This window comes from Lagopus leucura, unplaced genomic scaffold (assembly GCF_019238085.1).
Source record: "Lagopus leucura isolate 7727_CA_CO unplaced genomic scaffold, USGS_WTPT01 Super-Scaffold_100157, whole genome shotgun sequence".
Lineage (NCBI taxonomy): Eukaryota > Metazoa > Chordata > Aves > Galliformes > Phasianidae > Lagopus > Lagopus leucura.
In genome coordinates, this window is record NW_024962334.1 from 12,489,710 (window position 1) to 12,507,486 (window position 17,777).

Here is a 17,777-nt window from a genome sequence, read left to right on the forward strand (position 1 = left end):
GCACTTCTGAAAACCTCCGAAGAAATTTTTGTGTATAAATTTGGCAGATGTGGTACAAGCATTGCCTATGAATATCCTCTTCACGGTGACCTACATCATTTCAGGAGAAATACACACGTGTGGGAAAGGGCACTTGGATTTTAATATCCTCAGGATTACTTGATATTCTTTTTTCAAGAATGGCTCCAGCTAATGCACTCCATGTTTGCTAGTGAATATCTAAAAACAGGAACAGTATCATAAGCTACCAGAAAGTTCTCAGATAGGAGCATGACATTTTTTAGGCTGGACAAGATTATGAAGTCTTCCCATCTCCACTGTCATCTCAATCCATCACATTAGATGTTATTTACAAAGCTGCTCACTGCTTTAGCCGTGAGAAACTGTTAGAAAACTCAAAAGACCAAATCATCTGCTGCTTCAGATTTTCTAGAACTTAAAGTTAGCACCTTGCTATAGCACATTCATTCCCGAATTCAATGTTCCATCTCACAAAAAAATATCTGGGTTTGGAAAACCACATTTTCATTAAAATAAAATAAAAAAAATAAAAAATAAAAAAAAAAAAAAAAAAAAAAAACAATCTATAAAACCTACGACAAACAAATAATTTAGCATCTCTACAACGCCTTTGTTTTCCTTAACCACTATTCTTTAAAGAATGAAAGAATATTCTGTACTGATAAAAACTGTACCTAGGAGGCAACTCCAGCAAGAAAACTATTGCTCCCTTTAGAAGAGTGAAAGGCAGCTCATGCAAAACAACCACAGATAAACAGGTGAGAGGATAAGGATGGTACAGCTTTGCTGGGCATGTGGTTTTGCTTAGAAAGAGCTCTGTTGGTGTGACTGACTTGCTTAAAGAAAGGAAACAAAAGAGAGGCACTGGCATCTCTAATTTACAAATGTGAACTTAACCACCTTTCACGTGTTCCCAGCTATAATTTTTCATTGTAATTTAACCCAGGCTTGTTATTGATTCAGCTCAGCATTGGACACACACTGTGCACAAGTACAGGGTGAGACAGTAAACGCTTTAGCAAGACAGCAAGGAGCATTCACAGTGGAGCACTCCTCACAGACACACTTGGTTGTGCCAGATTCTTCTGTGGGATTTCCTTTTCCTTGGAGACAAACTGTCTATTTAACTCTAGAGCAGCCACTCTCTGCTCCTTTCACAAGCTTTTATACTTGGCTCTGTTCTGTGGGAAAAGTTTCCCTTTCACATTTCAACTCAATTGTGATTGCTCCCTGTGTTTAAGCTTCTGCATGATGGAGAGATGAGAAAAATATCACACAAGAAGCAAAATTATTTTCTGTATTTCTCTCAAAGAACAAAACCCATCAGAGTCTATTGATACAGCCTTCTCCGATCTAAGCTGTGTGGCATATACTCTGTACAGCAATTATTGCATCAGAGTAGCCAATAAATGTTTCTTGGATTTAGACAACTACCAACACTGATTAAATATTTCCTCAGTGTTCACATTCCTGACACAGGTAATGAGGATGTCTAAAGGAATTATTAAATATAAAAAGCAAACCCAGAGAAGACAATTATCATAATAACATGATTAAAAAAACTTTCTTGATAATCAGCTGCTAAGTAGCCATTATACTAGAAGCCATTACATGCTCTTTTCAAGAAACTGTCTTTGCTGGAACTTCCAACCTTCCATGGCCTTTACAACAGACCAGAACTGCAAATAAAAGATGGTAGTGAGATCCCCAATCCTTACGATAGCACTGTACGCCAGTTTCAGCACTGACAGAAGTTCAGATCCTCAAAGTTATTTAGAGAACTAGCTTCTCTTGAGTCAGTAGGCAAATTCAGACTTAAAAGCTTACCAACAAAGCAGATTTAGAAGTCTCACTACAAATATACTGTACAGGGCTCTTCAGGACAGTTGCAAATGCCAAAAATAGATGTGCATATAGATTTCATTAATATGTTTTTCATACTCTACTAGTATAAGCCAACTCACGTGCTACTAAGATTCTCCTAATTAATTTTCCATGTTCCGTGTGTAACATTTTTCAAGAAAATGCCTGAAATAAGCACACAGAAAAAATGAAAATGGTGCATAGATCATGCACACAAGCATCATCTTTTCAGTGTTGTGTTTTTGTGGTTCCAAATGCAAAGAGAGAAATAAATCAACTATTCCTACAGGACTACCTAGTTGCATATCAATTGCAACATTTTCAGCATGAAAATAAAAGCAAAAAAAATCACTATTAGCCCAGACAAGTACACTCAAACACAATGAATCTGCATGTTTGAACTGATTCCAAAGATGACCAAAAACATGTATGAAGTAATGTTATCAGTCAGCAGCTCCATACTATTATTATTTTTTTTTTTCCAATAAATCAAAGTGTAAGGAATTTTGCTAATGATGGACAACTTAGAGGAAAGTCACTGAATGTAAGAGTGGAAGTAGTCAAAATCTGCATTGGGTGCTTATGTGAGAAAAAACCAAAGAGGAAAAGAGAGTGCATATGTTTAAGAGAGCCTAGATCTGATGGTAGGAGGCTAGGATTGTCCCCATCCCACTGGATGGGCAGCCATCCACAGGCTTCTGCTCACCCCTGCAAGCGTAGCACTGCTGTTCTTCTACTGAATCCTTTCCTGTCTGCTTTGCACCATGCTGAACAGCATCCAAGAGAACAAAATGAGAGATTCAAACACGTTTAATGGTGTTTTTCCCTGCATAGGGTTACAGCAAGTATTAGCCTTGACGGGACAAGTTTTCCAACAGAGATGGGACTTGGAGCATCAATCCACCAGAGTTTAACTTTCTTCCAGAGGCAGCACTGAAACAAAATCAGCCAAAAGGATGTCCAAATGCTATAAAAATGAGGGAGGTGGCTGTATTTAAACATCAATAAAATGAGCATATTTTTCTCAAGTATCCACAAGATACTTCTGTTAGCCAGCATGGGTGGGGGTTCAGTTCTGCTTTTTGTTTTTTAAATAAGATTCTGGATTTCTATGAGAAAAACTATATCGTGTTAAAACTGAGAAAGAACTTCTCTTTCCGAGCAAGATCTCTCTCCAGGAAAACATCATAGAATACACCGACATTTCAGTATACTTTTCCTCGCTACTGGAGAAGGCCAGTGCAAAGAAAAGCTGGCCAACACCTTGTTCACCTTCATTCAAAAGCATTCATGTCTGAACTAAGATTTTTGACATTCACTGAGCATAGATTTCTGTCTTTTCCCTGGCAGTTCCCCTGTTTTGGAATGTAGAAGAGAAAATAAAGAACTTTGACTCTGTTTTGCAAGGGAATAGCATGCAAACATTTTGTGTAATTTCTTCACACTTAAGTCTTTTTTCATGAGACTGCCACCACTTACTACTAATTTAAGCAGTTGTCAGAACAAAACTGCTCTGGATAAATTTCCAGAAATTCTTCTTCCACCTCTTTTTTTTTTTTTCAGAGCTCATTGAGCATCCACTGTTGATTCAGACACTGGCAGGTAGCGGTGTCTTTTAGTCCTGTTACACAACTTGGCTTCCAACACCTGCAAAAGCTAACTTCTTTCTCCAGATAGACTTGCTTTCCCAGGCTCCTGACTTCTCAGCAATGTGAGGTACTTTTTGTAAAGCTGTCTCAGTTTCCATTGAATCCGTTTTTCTAAAAAGTTCCTGATTTTTTCAGAGATAAGAAAAGTCAGTTGTATATTTATCCTGAATTATCAAACACGCTACAAAGGACCTATCTCAGATTCCAGGCACCATGGCTAAATATTAAAAACACAGTCATCCTTATGCAAACAAGAAGTATACGTGCCAGCCTCCTCGAAATCACAAATGGCTCCAGTCACAGAACCCCAGAAAACAAACCTCATATTGTTGAAAAGTAAAGGCTTAAATCATCAGTACTCCTTTAAATTGAAATGTTCACGTGTTGTGATTATTTATTAGTTGATTTGTCTCTGTTTTCATATTACCCATTTGTTTTCACTGTTCAAGACTCTAGGCTGGTGTCATTTCTACACAGACAAACTCAGGCAATACTTAGGGCTTGCAGTGACTCTAAGACAAGGCATTTCGAAAGTACAAAGCTGAGCCTATTTTCATCAGCCGACACACTCTAGAGCCCAAAGACACATGATTATGCCTTTGGAAAGGCAGCAGCTAGAGCACATGATAATCATTTCCCGTAACCCCGCAGCCCCTTGCTTGTGAGCAAAGGATGTTTCCAGAACCAGAGTATTTCACCTTGCTGGATGCTTGCTGCAAGATGCAAAGCATGGCTCCTGCAGCCTCTTCTAACAACACATGCCAATGCCCTTCAGGCAATCTCTAGCAAATATTCTTTCAGAAAATCTTGTACAATTCTATTTATACTCTTAAAATAAAGGTACAGGAAAAGCCAAACTGAGACTTCTCTCCTTTATAGACCTGTACATTCCAAGGCAAAGGAGCCCAGTGGAGACAACTACATAATTCCTTCCCAGTGAGCCAGGATAAGGCATTGCCAGCTCTCTGCCACTGCAGTGCTCTGGACCTAATAGCTCTACTCCAAGGCAGTTGGAAATTGGGAATCAGAGTAGAACCTCTCGCATAAGACATGGCCCTTGGAGAACACAGATCACAGGGCAAACAAGGCACTGGAACCAAAGGATGAAACAGTGAAATACGCAATCCAAAAGCCTACAAAAAACAGGAATAAAACAAACTCTTGGAAATCTCACAGCTCAGAAATGACACACAGCTCAATTAAACTAGTAATTACACAGTTGCTCTTACCTTTGCCATCTGCGCTTGCACGCCATTTGCTTTGAGAGATGCTACTGCTTTCTGTGCTGCTGCTGGGCTGTCAAAATCTACAAAACCGTAACCTAAAAAATAAACAATAAATACATATTATCATTAGCCATGAGCTGCACATAGATCAAGATTTAATTGCTTAAGGAAGACCTTTCCTTCTCTTGCACTGTCACGGTTTTCTGGTAGCACTTCCACTACCAGCAGCCATCACTCCTCTGTTTCTCTTGGCTTTCTTCCTGCCTTCTTTAGAACTAATTAGTCCTTTCCTGTCCTAATGAGATCTAAAGAAATGCAATGACTTGAGGCTTCAAAGGGAAGCAAGGTGTGCAGGAGAGGGGACAAACAGCAGCCCTTTGCCTGTCCTGATAGGAAAGTGGGACACTTTCCCTGTCAGAGCTCTGGTGCAGTGGGTTCTTGCCCTATTTCTTCCATAAGAAGAGGCACAGTCCTTGCCACCTGCCCAGGTGAGCAACCACCATCTCCATTCTGGGCAGCTGTCCCCATTTCATGTTGCTGCCTGCATCCATTTTGCGATACAAGTTTACATAGAAATGGTCTCTGCAGACAATGTGCCCTTATAGAAAACTGCTATAAAAATCTACAGCTTGCAGTGCTTTAGATCATGAAAAAACAGCCCTCCTTCCCTGTTCCTTTAACCAGACAAGGATGAAGCTTTGTATGAGGGTCTTAGGTCTCTACAACCAGCTGGAGCCTGGTGTGTGGGGCAGGGAGCCCACAGCAGACCTCCAGCAGGTGGGAGCACTCAGGAAACCTCTGAACCTGTGCTGGGCCAGCATCCACCAGATAGCTGCAGAAGATAGTAGGATAACCACAGCCTGCTCATACTCCATTCCTTTCACCTCATCACCTGGCCCCACCAGGAGCTGCTTCAGGGCATTTGTTTAGCATTAACTTAGAGAAGGTGCATCTGACAGATTGACAAGAAGTGGTTGTCTGCAATTGGTAAGGAATGGTCATCTGCTTTTAAGTGGCTTTACTACGTCGGTATTTGAAGTTCAGCTTATTAACCACTCCTATCTTCTTTTCTTCCTTCACTGTATCCCTCCCCATTTTTTTCCTCCACAAGGAAGACTGGCATGCTCAAGCAGAAGGACTAGTGCTTTTACGCCCCTACTGGACATCAGCCCTCAAGTATTATTGTTTACCTAGTGACACAAAGATGGGCAAAGAGGACACAAAATGAATTTTTAACAACTTCTAAGCATTTAACGGCACTTAAGTCTTGCACATAAAGCTTTCAGCAGACTTTGGAAGACTTAAAAATCTCACCAAGCAGCTGCATGGATTTCACAATCCATCCAGGGAACCCTTTGAAAACCTGAGCCTACATCCCACTAAGCAATTGAGACACAGGTAGGCACATGCTGCTCAGCCAAGCCGTGTTTGGACTCCACCTCTCCCCTGGAAGCCGTATGCTTGAAGCTGAACTGCCTGAAAGCTTTAATAATATTAGCACAAGCATATTTATAGTATCACAGCTCCTTTGCAGACATCTCCATTTACTACGTCAACACATATAATACAGGAGGCAACCACAGATATGCTTTCCTGCTGTATCCATTTTTCTCTTGCCAGCCTTTCTTCCTCCTCATGTGAGGCCTCATTGCCTTCCTCTGTGTGCCACATCTGTGCATGAGAATGTGTGCTTGCGATCACCTTGCCCCAGGTTATAAACATCTCTCTCTACTCCTTTGGTATGTATGCATTACCAATGATGAGATAATTTTGTGTGTATGGATTTTTGTTGTTGTTGGCTTAAATCTTATTTGCGAAAGAAAATGAAAAAGAAATTAGAAAAAAAAAAAAGCACCAAGATTGTTAAAGAAAATGCTGACAAAGCCTATGAAGATGCTGAAAAGCACTACTTTGATATCAAAGTCAGATCTGAACCTTTCTCCTCAATCTGTTTTTCTGTTGTTCTTTTTGGAGTACTTTGGTGTGTTGTTTTTGTTTTGTTTTTGTTTTGTTTTTGTTATTTTTTGTTTGTTTGCTTTCGGTAGGGCATTACTACAAATTGAGGGAAAGTCTGAACAACTGTGTATTGGACGGCATACCTAATAAGCTCTGTCATAACAAGCGCACTGGAGTTTGGTCAATCGGGAGAAGGTTGCTTTATCTATTCAATTTCTCCCATTTAATTTTCCCTTTTTAAAAGCTACAGAGCATACCACCTGGAAACCAGCCTGTTCTCCATGGCAGGTTGCTCTGCCTTGTTCTTCAAGCTGCAGAGCTACAGAGAAACTGATGCTGTTTTGAAGCAAAAAACCTCTGCTACAGGAGAGCAAGAGATCTCTCTGGCTTCCTTAGTGCCTCTGCCCTATGGGAGGGCAGCAGATCAAGGCAATTGCAATATTGCTGAAGGAGAGATCCTGTTAAGAAGCCAGAGCTGCCAAATGGGAAACCTGAAACGCATTGGGAAGTCATGGGGTGGCTTGGATCAAACACAGTGCAAATGATTTTTTTAGGGTAGCACAGTGCTCTTCTCAGGACATAAAATTTCTTTTTATTTCTCACTGAGTTCATTCCAGGAAACTTGGAGGTGACAGTGCAAAAATAAGCTAACACTTCCCTTAAAAACAGATAACAGCATCGGAATTTGACTTTTATCATCAGTGCACAGCACACTATTCATGTATGCAGTAATAGAAGGGAAATGATTTTTTAATATAAATTTCTAGGCAGCACAGTAAGTATTCTCATCTAAGTTATTATTGCTTGTAAATATAAACTGGATTATTGAAGAGTGTTCTGGTGTTGTACTGTAGGGATCAGGCACATCTAGCAATGGATTACTGAAGATTAACATCAGTCCATAATGTTTAAAGCAGTGGATCTCTCCTAAACATTTATTCAATAGGCACAAGTGGCTAAGATATCCATGTCATAGATCCAATGACAGTCCCAAGACAAAAATCTTGCATCTTCAGCTGGCCATTATGCATTCTGGCATTAATACTACTTGCATCACTGCAAAGCTGCTCTTTCTCCTTCCCACAAGCTTAATTTCCATTCCAAGCATCTTTCTGGCCCTCCCTGCTCCTGACACATCTCTCCACCACACACAGAACATCAGGACAAAATCACTCCATGGCTGCAAAGTACTCCAAAGCACATCAATCTGCGGCAGGGGAAGCCAAGTTCCCAGGCTGCTTCAGCATTCAAGTATCCTTACAAGAACTTTGTAGTGCTATGGAACAGAAAAACAAGCATGTTGCCTTTCTGCACAGTTTATGTTCTTCCCTATAGATGTCTATAGGCTACGCTGATGATCTGTACTTGAGTTTTTCATTTGTTTAGAATCTTACTTCATTTTTATTTTGTTGTAGTTGTTGTTTTGGGCAGTGAGGAAGTAGCACAGGTTATATATATATTTACATATATATATATATATACACAAGCAAACAAAAATATGTAAATATATATATATGTATTTATGTATGTTTATTTTTAATGCGACTTTCAGGGTTGATTGAGTTTAGACAGCAGCTAAGGGTGGGTGCTGTGACATTTCCTCCTGATCTCCCCATAGCAAAGATGAGCACCCAAGATGCAAGAGCCCTGCCCTTTGGGCCAGGCTAGGATGTACCCTGGCCCCTGGGCAGGCTGTGCTGGCTGCCCTGGCAGGTGCAGAGCCAGCTCTGGCCACTCAGGCTGGGCTTCCTGCTCAGCCAGCCGTTCCTTGGCTCTCCTGGGACGAGACAGCGCGTGGGCTGGAAATGTCCTTTGGGACAGATTCAGACTGGGGTCTGCCAATTGGATGCTGTTGCTGTAAGAAAATGTCTGCACTGCTTCTCCTTGTCTGAAAAACAAATGCAGAACCTACCAGCCCCACTCTCTCCTATCTTCAAATTCCAGTGCCTGGCTTTGTGTTTTGTTGCTGGTTGTTGTTGTGCGTTTTTTTTTCTCTTATTATTTTGATCACTGCCTCATGAATGTTCTCATCTATGGACTATCTTTTCCAGTTCTTGTGCAGAACATCATGTAAAGCACATGCAGCTTCTATGCCACGACCTCCAGATTGCTCGCAAGAATCAATCTCCACCACAGGAAACCAAAATCAAAACTATTTCCTCTTTCCTTATGAGGCATCCTGCCCTTTTCCTTTAAGATCACAAGGCACAAATAGGGAGAGCTACATTATCACTTGCTACTGGGAGAGTCAGAAATTGAACTAATTACCAATGCAAGTCCCTTAGATCAAGAGCACTTACAGCGCAGGTGAGTTTGGGTACATTGATTCTGGGATCACACACACAGAATCACAGAATGGCTTGGTTTGGAAGGGACTTCAAGGATCATCAAGATCCAACTCCCCTGCCACAGGCTGGGATACCAACCTCCCCATTTAATACTAGAGCAGGTTGCCCAGGGCCCCATCCAACCTGGCCTTGAACACCTCCAGGGACGGGGCATCCACAAGCTCTCCGGGCAGCTTGTTCCAGCACCTTACCATTCTCATAGTAAAGATATCCAACCCAAATCTTCCCTCCCTCAACTTCAAACCATTTCCCCTTGTCTTGCTGTTATCCACTCTTTTAAAGAGTTGAGATCCCCAATTCTTTTGTGGTGTGACATGTACGACTAGTTTGTAAATGTGAATACACAAAAAAAAACCCGACAACCCACACACCAGAAAACAAGACAAGACTATCTAGATTAATTGTTCGACCTTTCCTACAAGAAATAAAACGCCTGTAATTTTGTTTTGGCTTGATGCCATTATAGCTAAATAATTAAATTTCAGGAATAAAAGCAGTGATTTTGTACCTGTGGGGGAAAAAAAACAGCTAAGCGTCAGCAAGCACAAGTTTATAGCTTGCTGCAGTAAGTGCTACCTGAATACCCCAGCAGACGCTAAATGTCTCAGTCTCCTACAACCCCAGCGGCTGGGGGCCTCCTGCTCTTCATTCTGCAGCTCCATAATTAAGCTTGGCAGCAGGTTCAAATGAATTAAAACTGAATGTCACTATTTCCTCAACAAATCCCTCATCCTTGTTTTTTCTTACTTGTCAGGAGAAGACCAGCAGAACAGCAATTAGTGGTAAGCAGTGCAGTGAAAAAGAACCAAGTATACACTAATTAGGTCACTCGCCAAACACATTCATTTCATTGGCAGATTTAATCAATGTTTTCCTGAAATGTCTTAAATCTCCTATGCTAATTTAAAGTTTTGTTATTGTTGTTACTTTAAACACAGATGGGATGCCTGGAGATTTTCAATTGCTTTCCGCAAATCCATTTCAAAATAACAACCCCTCATATACTACATCATCAGAATTTAGGCACAGGTTTTAGGAAATGGCCTCTAATTTTATGCCAACATTTTTTGTGCCTGCAAATACCTGTGGGTGCAGTTTTGTGGATTTAAGTAATTGCAGGTGTGTGTAGCTCTAAGACATCAAACTCTGAATTGCCCTGACTGATCGGGTACTCAAGGGTAACACCAAATAATTTAAGGGGCTACCTGCCACTTGCTGTCCCCACAATTAGGGCAGAGTGTACAGCAGTAGCACAGATGATGGTGTGGTCCCCCAGTGGGCACGAGTTCTTCACACATGGGAGCCCCAGCGTGCAGTGACATGAGTAAAAATAAAGGAAAATGAATGAAAACAACAGTGAAGGCCAGGAGATGTGTGCTTTCCCAGCAGCAAGGTGTGGAGCCTAGGAATGCAGCGGAGCTGGAGATCTGATGCCTCTGGCAAAGCATGGGAAAGAAGAAGCTGTAATGAAGGACAGAGGATAATCTGGGATTGGGAAACACTGCTTTACCCTGCCACAAGGCCCAGTGTCACATCTGACTCCTGGCCAGGTACTGCTTTCAATCACCTGGATTCAAGTCAAGTAGAACTCTGCATTTTACAGCAACGTGCTCACGCAGAAATAAAGGGAAAGGATGGATGATGCACAGTCAGGAGATGGAGGAGATGGTATATACAAACTGGATTGAAGAAGTGTGCATGTTCTTTTAGCTAATCTTGTTTTTTTGTTGTTTATTTCTTAGAGAAGTACATAAATATACTGATGGGGAGCTTATGCATACTGTGGAGCTCTTCTGGTTCCACTGAAGTCACTAAGCTCCTTTCATCAGAAGTTATAATGCATTGTTTCCATTAGCTAGGATCTTTGTAGAAATAGAATGCATCCTGTCTGAATGGCAGGAAACATAAAATGTGTGTAAATTTCACATAAAAATGGAAATATCTCACAGTTGTGTAAAGATGAAATAAAACTTGGTCAAGTGCAATTACAACAGTTCCATTATACTGAAAACTGATTTTCTTCTGCTGGAACACCAGACCATCTGGGGTTCTGCTTCCAATCAGTATATTTTTAACATAGCAAAGTTCCTACGTCTTGTTTTTGGATATCTAGAACTCTATATATCAGACCTCAAATCCAGAACAGACAAGACCAAGGATATAATTTACATCTGGTCTTCAAGAAGAATTAACTGTTTAGAAAAAACGAGACATTGATTGTAAGACAACGCTTCTTTTTTTTTTTTCTTTTTTTCTTTTTCTTTATCAGTGTGTTTGTTAACCTTGCTCAAAGTTTGGCAACTGAATATCACTTCCAAAGAGGGCTCTGGAAAGGAGAGAAATATCTGTCTTGGGAAGGGACAGCAGTCAAAAGTACCTGTTGAACTGGGAAATCATGAAATGAAATACATTTATCCTAAATACATTTTTATTCTTTAAGAGGTCAGCATATTTGTCTGAATATATTTGAAGGCACCAGCACGAAGTTTCTACAGCAGTACTAATACATTTACACATATATAACTCAGCAAATATATAATAATCAGTGAGGTGGTTGTCCTTAATGCCTAGATGGAACCACTTGGATTTCATTTAAACATAAGTTAGTTTTAGCTATAAAGCTCACTTTGGCCCAGCACGTAGAGTTCTCTTAAAAACTAGTGTTCATTTTGACAATCAGGTAGTCCGCAAAGAAGCGATTACCCAGTAATTTACTATGCAATTCTCAGCCTTTGTTTTATGCTCAGATAAAGAATCAAATTAAAGTCTTATAAGCCTTGGAAAATTAGACTTACGGAGCAAAGAGGTTGAATCGCCCTTGAACACAAAATTACTGAAAACAGATTTTTCTTTCATTGTTCAGATTGTGCTGAAATATTTCTCCAGCTCCAAATGCTCAGAATAATGGTAGAATTGTCTAAATGATTACAGTATTTAAAGCCCCACTTTGTAACAATGTTCTTGACTAGAAAGTGGTGAATCCTCACATTTTAATTAAAACAGCTAACAGATAGTTAGAAAAATAATTGGAAACTGAGAGTCTTAAATGCAGGAAAGAAAAGACAGTCCCTTCATTTCAGATCACCCCCTAGAGACACACCTACATTAAGTATGCGTATACAGCTTTATCTTTTGTTTGCTTTAGTTTGATATGGAAACATGGCACAAAACTGTCACTTAGATTATATTCCTGCAGTGATTTCTTTTACTTCTTGCTTTATTTGAATCCCCTTTATCACAACAGAAATTGAGAAAAGCAACCCTGTCAGTAACTAACAAACTATTTTTAGACATCTGTTTACAAACACATTCTTAATTTGAATATTCAATTACTTTGATTTAAACAGAATTTATATCAATGCAGGCTATTATTAGTTGCACAACTAATTAGTGATATTTACAGACAAAAACACTAAGTATGGAACTTTTGATTATCCTTTCTTATACTTTAAACTGTTAATAAATTCAAACTTTTTGCAATCTCTAACAAGTAAATGTAACAGTACGAGCAATGCTATAAAATTTTAGGTTGTGGGAAAGAAGTACTTATTAAGTAAGCAAATATACATCTATTTATATTCCCTTGGAAAGTAATTATTCAAAATCACTCTCTCAAGAATAACAAGCAGACCTTACAAAAACTCTTCATGAAATATGGTTGCAATAACAACAGCAAGAAGGAGAGGGAGGAACAGAGCAAATTTCACAGGTGCACTGATCAAGAAAGTGATATTGCACTCAAAGACCCTCGCTCACCATTTATGCTGCATTACTGTCAATTCAGAACCATGAAGACTGGGAAGCTGAAGAAAACTCTGGAAAGTGCACAAATACAACCCCCCAGAAATCCAATAGAACTCTTTGATTACTCCTAAGAAATATGGTAAGTGTTTGAGGCCATAAGAGTGACCCTGAATGTGAGTGAGTTCCTGCAGGTAACCAAATTACAGAATATGATCAGTGTAAACACTGAGGTGGTGTAAGACTTCACAAGCACCTGCCAAAGAACAAAAATCATGGCAAAGATAAGCCAAGAGAAAAGTTAAGAAATGTTTCCTTGTATTCTGCTAACAGTGCAAACTTAGATGAGTTGTACAAAGCAAATGATAGAAGTCTCATTGCTCAAGTTACCAAATGCAGGCTGACTGAAGAAGAGAACATATTGTAAATCTTGCAGTGGCAGAAGGACAAGAGACAAATGAGTTTTTCCATCATTGCCTTTGGAAGTTACTCTCTCTGCAAGACCCATCAATTCATTGTAAAAATCCAAAACCAAGATAAACACTTTTTAAATAGGATAATAGCTCACATTTAAAATTTCTGTATACAGAAACATGATTTCATATTACATCTATTTAGTACTATAACATTTCTAATTAAAGTATAAGTCCTGTAATCATTAAGATTATTTTTACTACATTTGTTTAGCATAAGGCATTCCTTGCTGCTCAGGGGTTGAGCTGAATTTCACATACGAAGTAGCGGCCGAAGTAAGCAAAATGTTCTCCCAAAACACAAGTTCTCCAACAGCAGTGCTAAGTTCCATATTTACTTAAAAGGGAGGGAAAGATACAACAACAGTTTCTTCCCTTGACTAAAGAAATACTGTGACTCACAAGCATTAGTGTTTTGCAATAACCACAAGAAGACAGCCAGAACTTGCACTTCAAATTAAGTTCTCACTTTCAGATCCAGATCTATGATATCAATTAATAGCTTCACCAAAAACTAGACGTGAGCCTCACAGACAAAAGTTAAAAATGGTTGACTTTTTAAACAATTATTTTTCATATTCACTTTCCTCTTTGATTTCACAGCTGTGTCCAGATGCTGAAGTTCCAAAATACCACAAGAAAGACTATTTTCTTGGTATTTCTAGCCAGCAAGAAACACTGACACTCTCACGAGAAAGTCTGTTCTTATGAGGTTTCAAGCTCAGTTATGTAGACTCCAGAGCTTAACTTAGCTTGGATAATGTTTGAGTAAGATATGAAACCAAATCTCTTGAGATCTGTCCATCACTTATTTTAGAGCTGAGTAACTTGAGTGAAAAACCTGGTCTAGAAAAACAGCTTAGAAACAAATCATTCGGCCGTAACCTCTGAAAGCTTTCATCCTCTGTGTAGACAAACAATTTTCTCTTCTGACTGGACCAGAGGTTACCTAAAGCTAAGCAAGTTATTTGCCAGCTGGGCAGCAAAGGGACATGTACCCTAAGAAGCTGTAAAACTAACTGCAGTGGAGTAGTTAGACATGTTAGCAGTCACGCTAAGCACTCTACAGGCGTGGCACATCATTCCAACAGTATTTATGGGACAGAAAAGGAAAAACAGAATGTCAATAGGAGTTCTGCTTTCAGTATATGTGTATTTATGGGAGAGAGCAATGAAATATTGCAGGGAAAAAAAATGAAGTCCTTGAGTAGTCAGCTTTTCCAACGGTAGACTTAAACAGTGATAGTATTCTAGGAGGCAAAGAAGGATGTCCTGAATCATGCGACATCTCTGTCAGAAATGAAATATTCCATTCTCTTCCTCTTGATGCAGGATTGCTTGGCAATCATAACATTAAGTAACTGCAAATACAAGTGGGAAGAAACAATCTGACAAGAGAAGATGCACTTGGTGATCACACGGTGATTACTGTACTTTATTAAAAATAATTTTCATTTCAGTATGTTTTGACAAGAAAATAGAAAGCATCTTGTGCAGACTTCAGGAAATATTAAAATAACCCAAGGTGATGAACATGTTATTATCCAGCCTGTTCCAGAGAGATGATGCTCAAGTACTGAAATGGATTTCATTTCAAATACATAATCATTTTCAAGACACCACACTTGAAAAATTGGATTGTATATTTGTCATACAGTAAGCAGTGATAAAGAGCACAGCAATTTATGTTCCTTATGCAAACCACTTGTAATTCAGAAAACAACTATAGTTTCTAAGAGGCAGCAAAGAGATAACACTTTCCGAAGAAGTGAAATGTTTTTCTTCATGCCAGTTGGCCAATTCTGGCATGTCAACCTTTGCTATAAGAAACGTTTCGGATAACATGCAAAGAGCTGCTTTTCCAACTCATCAACACTCAACATGCCTGGGAGATCTAGGCAGAGAAAAGCAATATGTTGTGAATATTTCATTACATGGATACTAAGAAAAGAATCACGACGCTACCATCCTGTCAGTGCTAAAATACCAATGACTTTTTGAGCATGAGGGAAGTGTGCTTTCAAGGAATGATTTCTAGGGACGGTGCTTCTTTCATTTTTCTTTCCTCACTTCTCCTTCAAGGGAAGATCAGATCATGTAGGGATTGACATTTTACAGAAACCGCATGCCAGAGCACTGCAATCCCCAAGAGTGTCCAACCTGGATTAAGTTCTGCAGTGTAAATTCTTCTTTTATCTGTGCCCTTCCGAAGACCCACTGAGCCCTGTGGCTCTATACCATTTTAATATTTTGGCAATGAGAGTCAGAGGGAAGTAGATTGTCACCCCTCCTTTAACCCTCACCATTACTTCTGTATGAGCAAGGACAGGGTTTGCTAGATGGGCAGCACAGAGCATAATAAACCACAACATGCAGTTCAGAGGAAAACCAATGTAACAGAGACAGTGCAGGTTCAGTGTCCACAGATTCTGGTCTTAGATGGTATTTCAAGCAATCAGTATTTAAGTATCCCCAGAGTATGACAAATATATTGCCCATCACTATTTATAGGATGGTTTTTTGTCGTTTTTGTTTGTTTGTGTGTTTGTTTTTCAATAGATCCTTCTGTGGTTAAATATTAGTTTCTCCCTCTGAGCCTCTCATTATATGTCTACCACATTTATCTGTAGCCTGAAGTTCAAAAAATGCTATTATTACAGTACCCTAGAAATAGCTATGATTTTTCCAGGCTGAGAAAGAAAGAAAAGGAAAAGAAAAAAATTGAGAAGAAATCACATCAGGAAATCTCTGTCCAAGATCTCCAATCTATTTTTCAGATTCAAGATAATTTTACAATCTACATAAGCTGAAGATGCAGATAAACTAAAATGTTGTCATTTAATCTAATCTGAATTTCTGAACCTGTCAAAGTTTTCCTATAATTACAGGCCATATAACTCAAGCATATGAAAAAAAATGAGTAATTTAATGTTTTAACCTAATGTAAAAGCCTTCCTTTTTTTCCTGTGATTTAAGGTAGCTATTTAGTGTTATTTTGACTGTCAGCTTGCATTTAAAATCACCGACTGGTACAATACCCAGCAGTCACAGACTGCAGAGGTAGGAAGGACAAAAACTAGAGAGTATATTGAAACTGCCTGCATGATGGCTATGAAGCATTCAAGGTTAGACCAGGCAAAGGACAACTGCCTCTGCACAAGTACCAACATGCAGAAAGCTTTCTCACGCTGATACTCATGTCTACAACAAGCCTTCACAAGCTCATAGACCGAGTCTAAAAGAGGCATCTTTGGTCTTCCTGTAGGATGGATGACTATTACCCAGCACAAGGTGACCACATGGGGTTACACCAATGACTCAGAATTTCACTATTATAATTGTTTATATACTGGAAAGCTCTCCAGTGATTTATCCTTTTATCACCCATGTTGCCTTCAGAGGTGCATCCATTTTTTGGCTTTGGCACTTAGAGGATCATCTGTATTCCGTTTTGGGCCCCTCACTACAAGAAAGACATTGAGGCCCAGGAGCATATACAGAGATGGGCAAGGAAGCTGTGAGGGGTCTGGAGCACAAATCTGATGGGGAGCAGCCAACAGAGCTGGGATTGTTTAGTGCAGAGAAGAGGAGGCTCAAGGGAGGTATTCTGGGGAGGTCCAGATTGAATATTTGGAAAAAATGTTGTCTTTGAAAGACTGGTGAGACACTGGCACAGGCTGCACATGGAAGTGGTAGAGACACCATTCCTTCAGGTATTCAAGAAAAGCACAGATGTAGAACTGAGGAACATAGTGGGCATAGTGGGGATGGGCTGATGGCTGGACTATATGATCTTAAGAGGTCTTTTCCAACCTTAATGATTCTATGATATTATATTTATTATTCTTTTTCTTTATTCTATAAAAAAACTTGCAAATTCCAGTGCACAGTTTTTCCTATTACTTCTTAAGTGGATACTTTTTTCTATTGGATTTTCCCTGTTTCTCAGACTCCAGGATCACCTAACTACCTTTCTGTATAATTGCCTTACGCTTCTCAACTTTGTGTAATGAGCAAGTATCAAGGGAATTTTAGTAGCAATATCATCACAGATGAGATGGGAAAACCAGCACCTGCCTTAGAAAGATCTTAGAAAGAAGTAATCAGCTGTTGCCAATGAGGCTGATTGACATGTCTAAGCTGGCAACTGATAACAGTGTTATCAGCAAGGAGTTACAACACTCATGACTTTCCTCAGTAGTTCTGTTGTTCAGGCATCTTTTGAACATACAAGCATTTTGTTGATGGTCTCTGGGGAACCTTAAGGGTTAGTCATTGCCATATATTGCAAGTGAAACAAAGTATAGCAGAGAACAACTTCCAACCCACAATACCTTAGAGAAAGGTATATACATAGGTCACTCTGAAAGTAATGCCTTCTATTTAATGGAAACTACAAGAGATACAAAAAAGCACAATAGAACTGTTCACTAGAGCACTGTTTTTTTGAGACAGACACCACCTTTAGCTACGCATTTTTACCAGTGACAAACAAGAGTC

General features: G+C 39.5%; 1 protein-coding gene across 7 annotated transcripts in view; it reads right to left on the bottom strand.

Moving 5' to 3' along the window:
• RBMS3 (RNA binding motif single stranded interacting protein 3) overlaps window positions 1-17,777 on the bottom strand; it is a 698,683-nt gene that overhangs the window by 252,419 nt on the left and 428,487 nt on the right. For all 7 annotated transcript variants that reach the window (XM_042888085.1, XM_042888084.1, XM_042888087.1 and 4 more), the window contains one exon: window positions 4,763-4,854. In XM_042888085.1, the coding sequence (XP_042744019.1) occupies window positions 4,763-4,854 (92 nt within the window). The remainder of the gene's footprint in view (window positions 1-4,762; window positions 4,855-17,777) is intronic.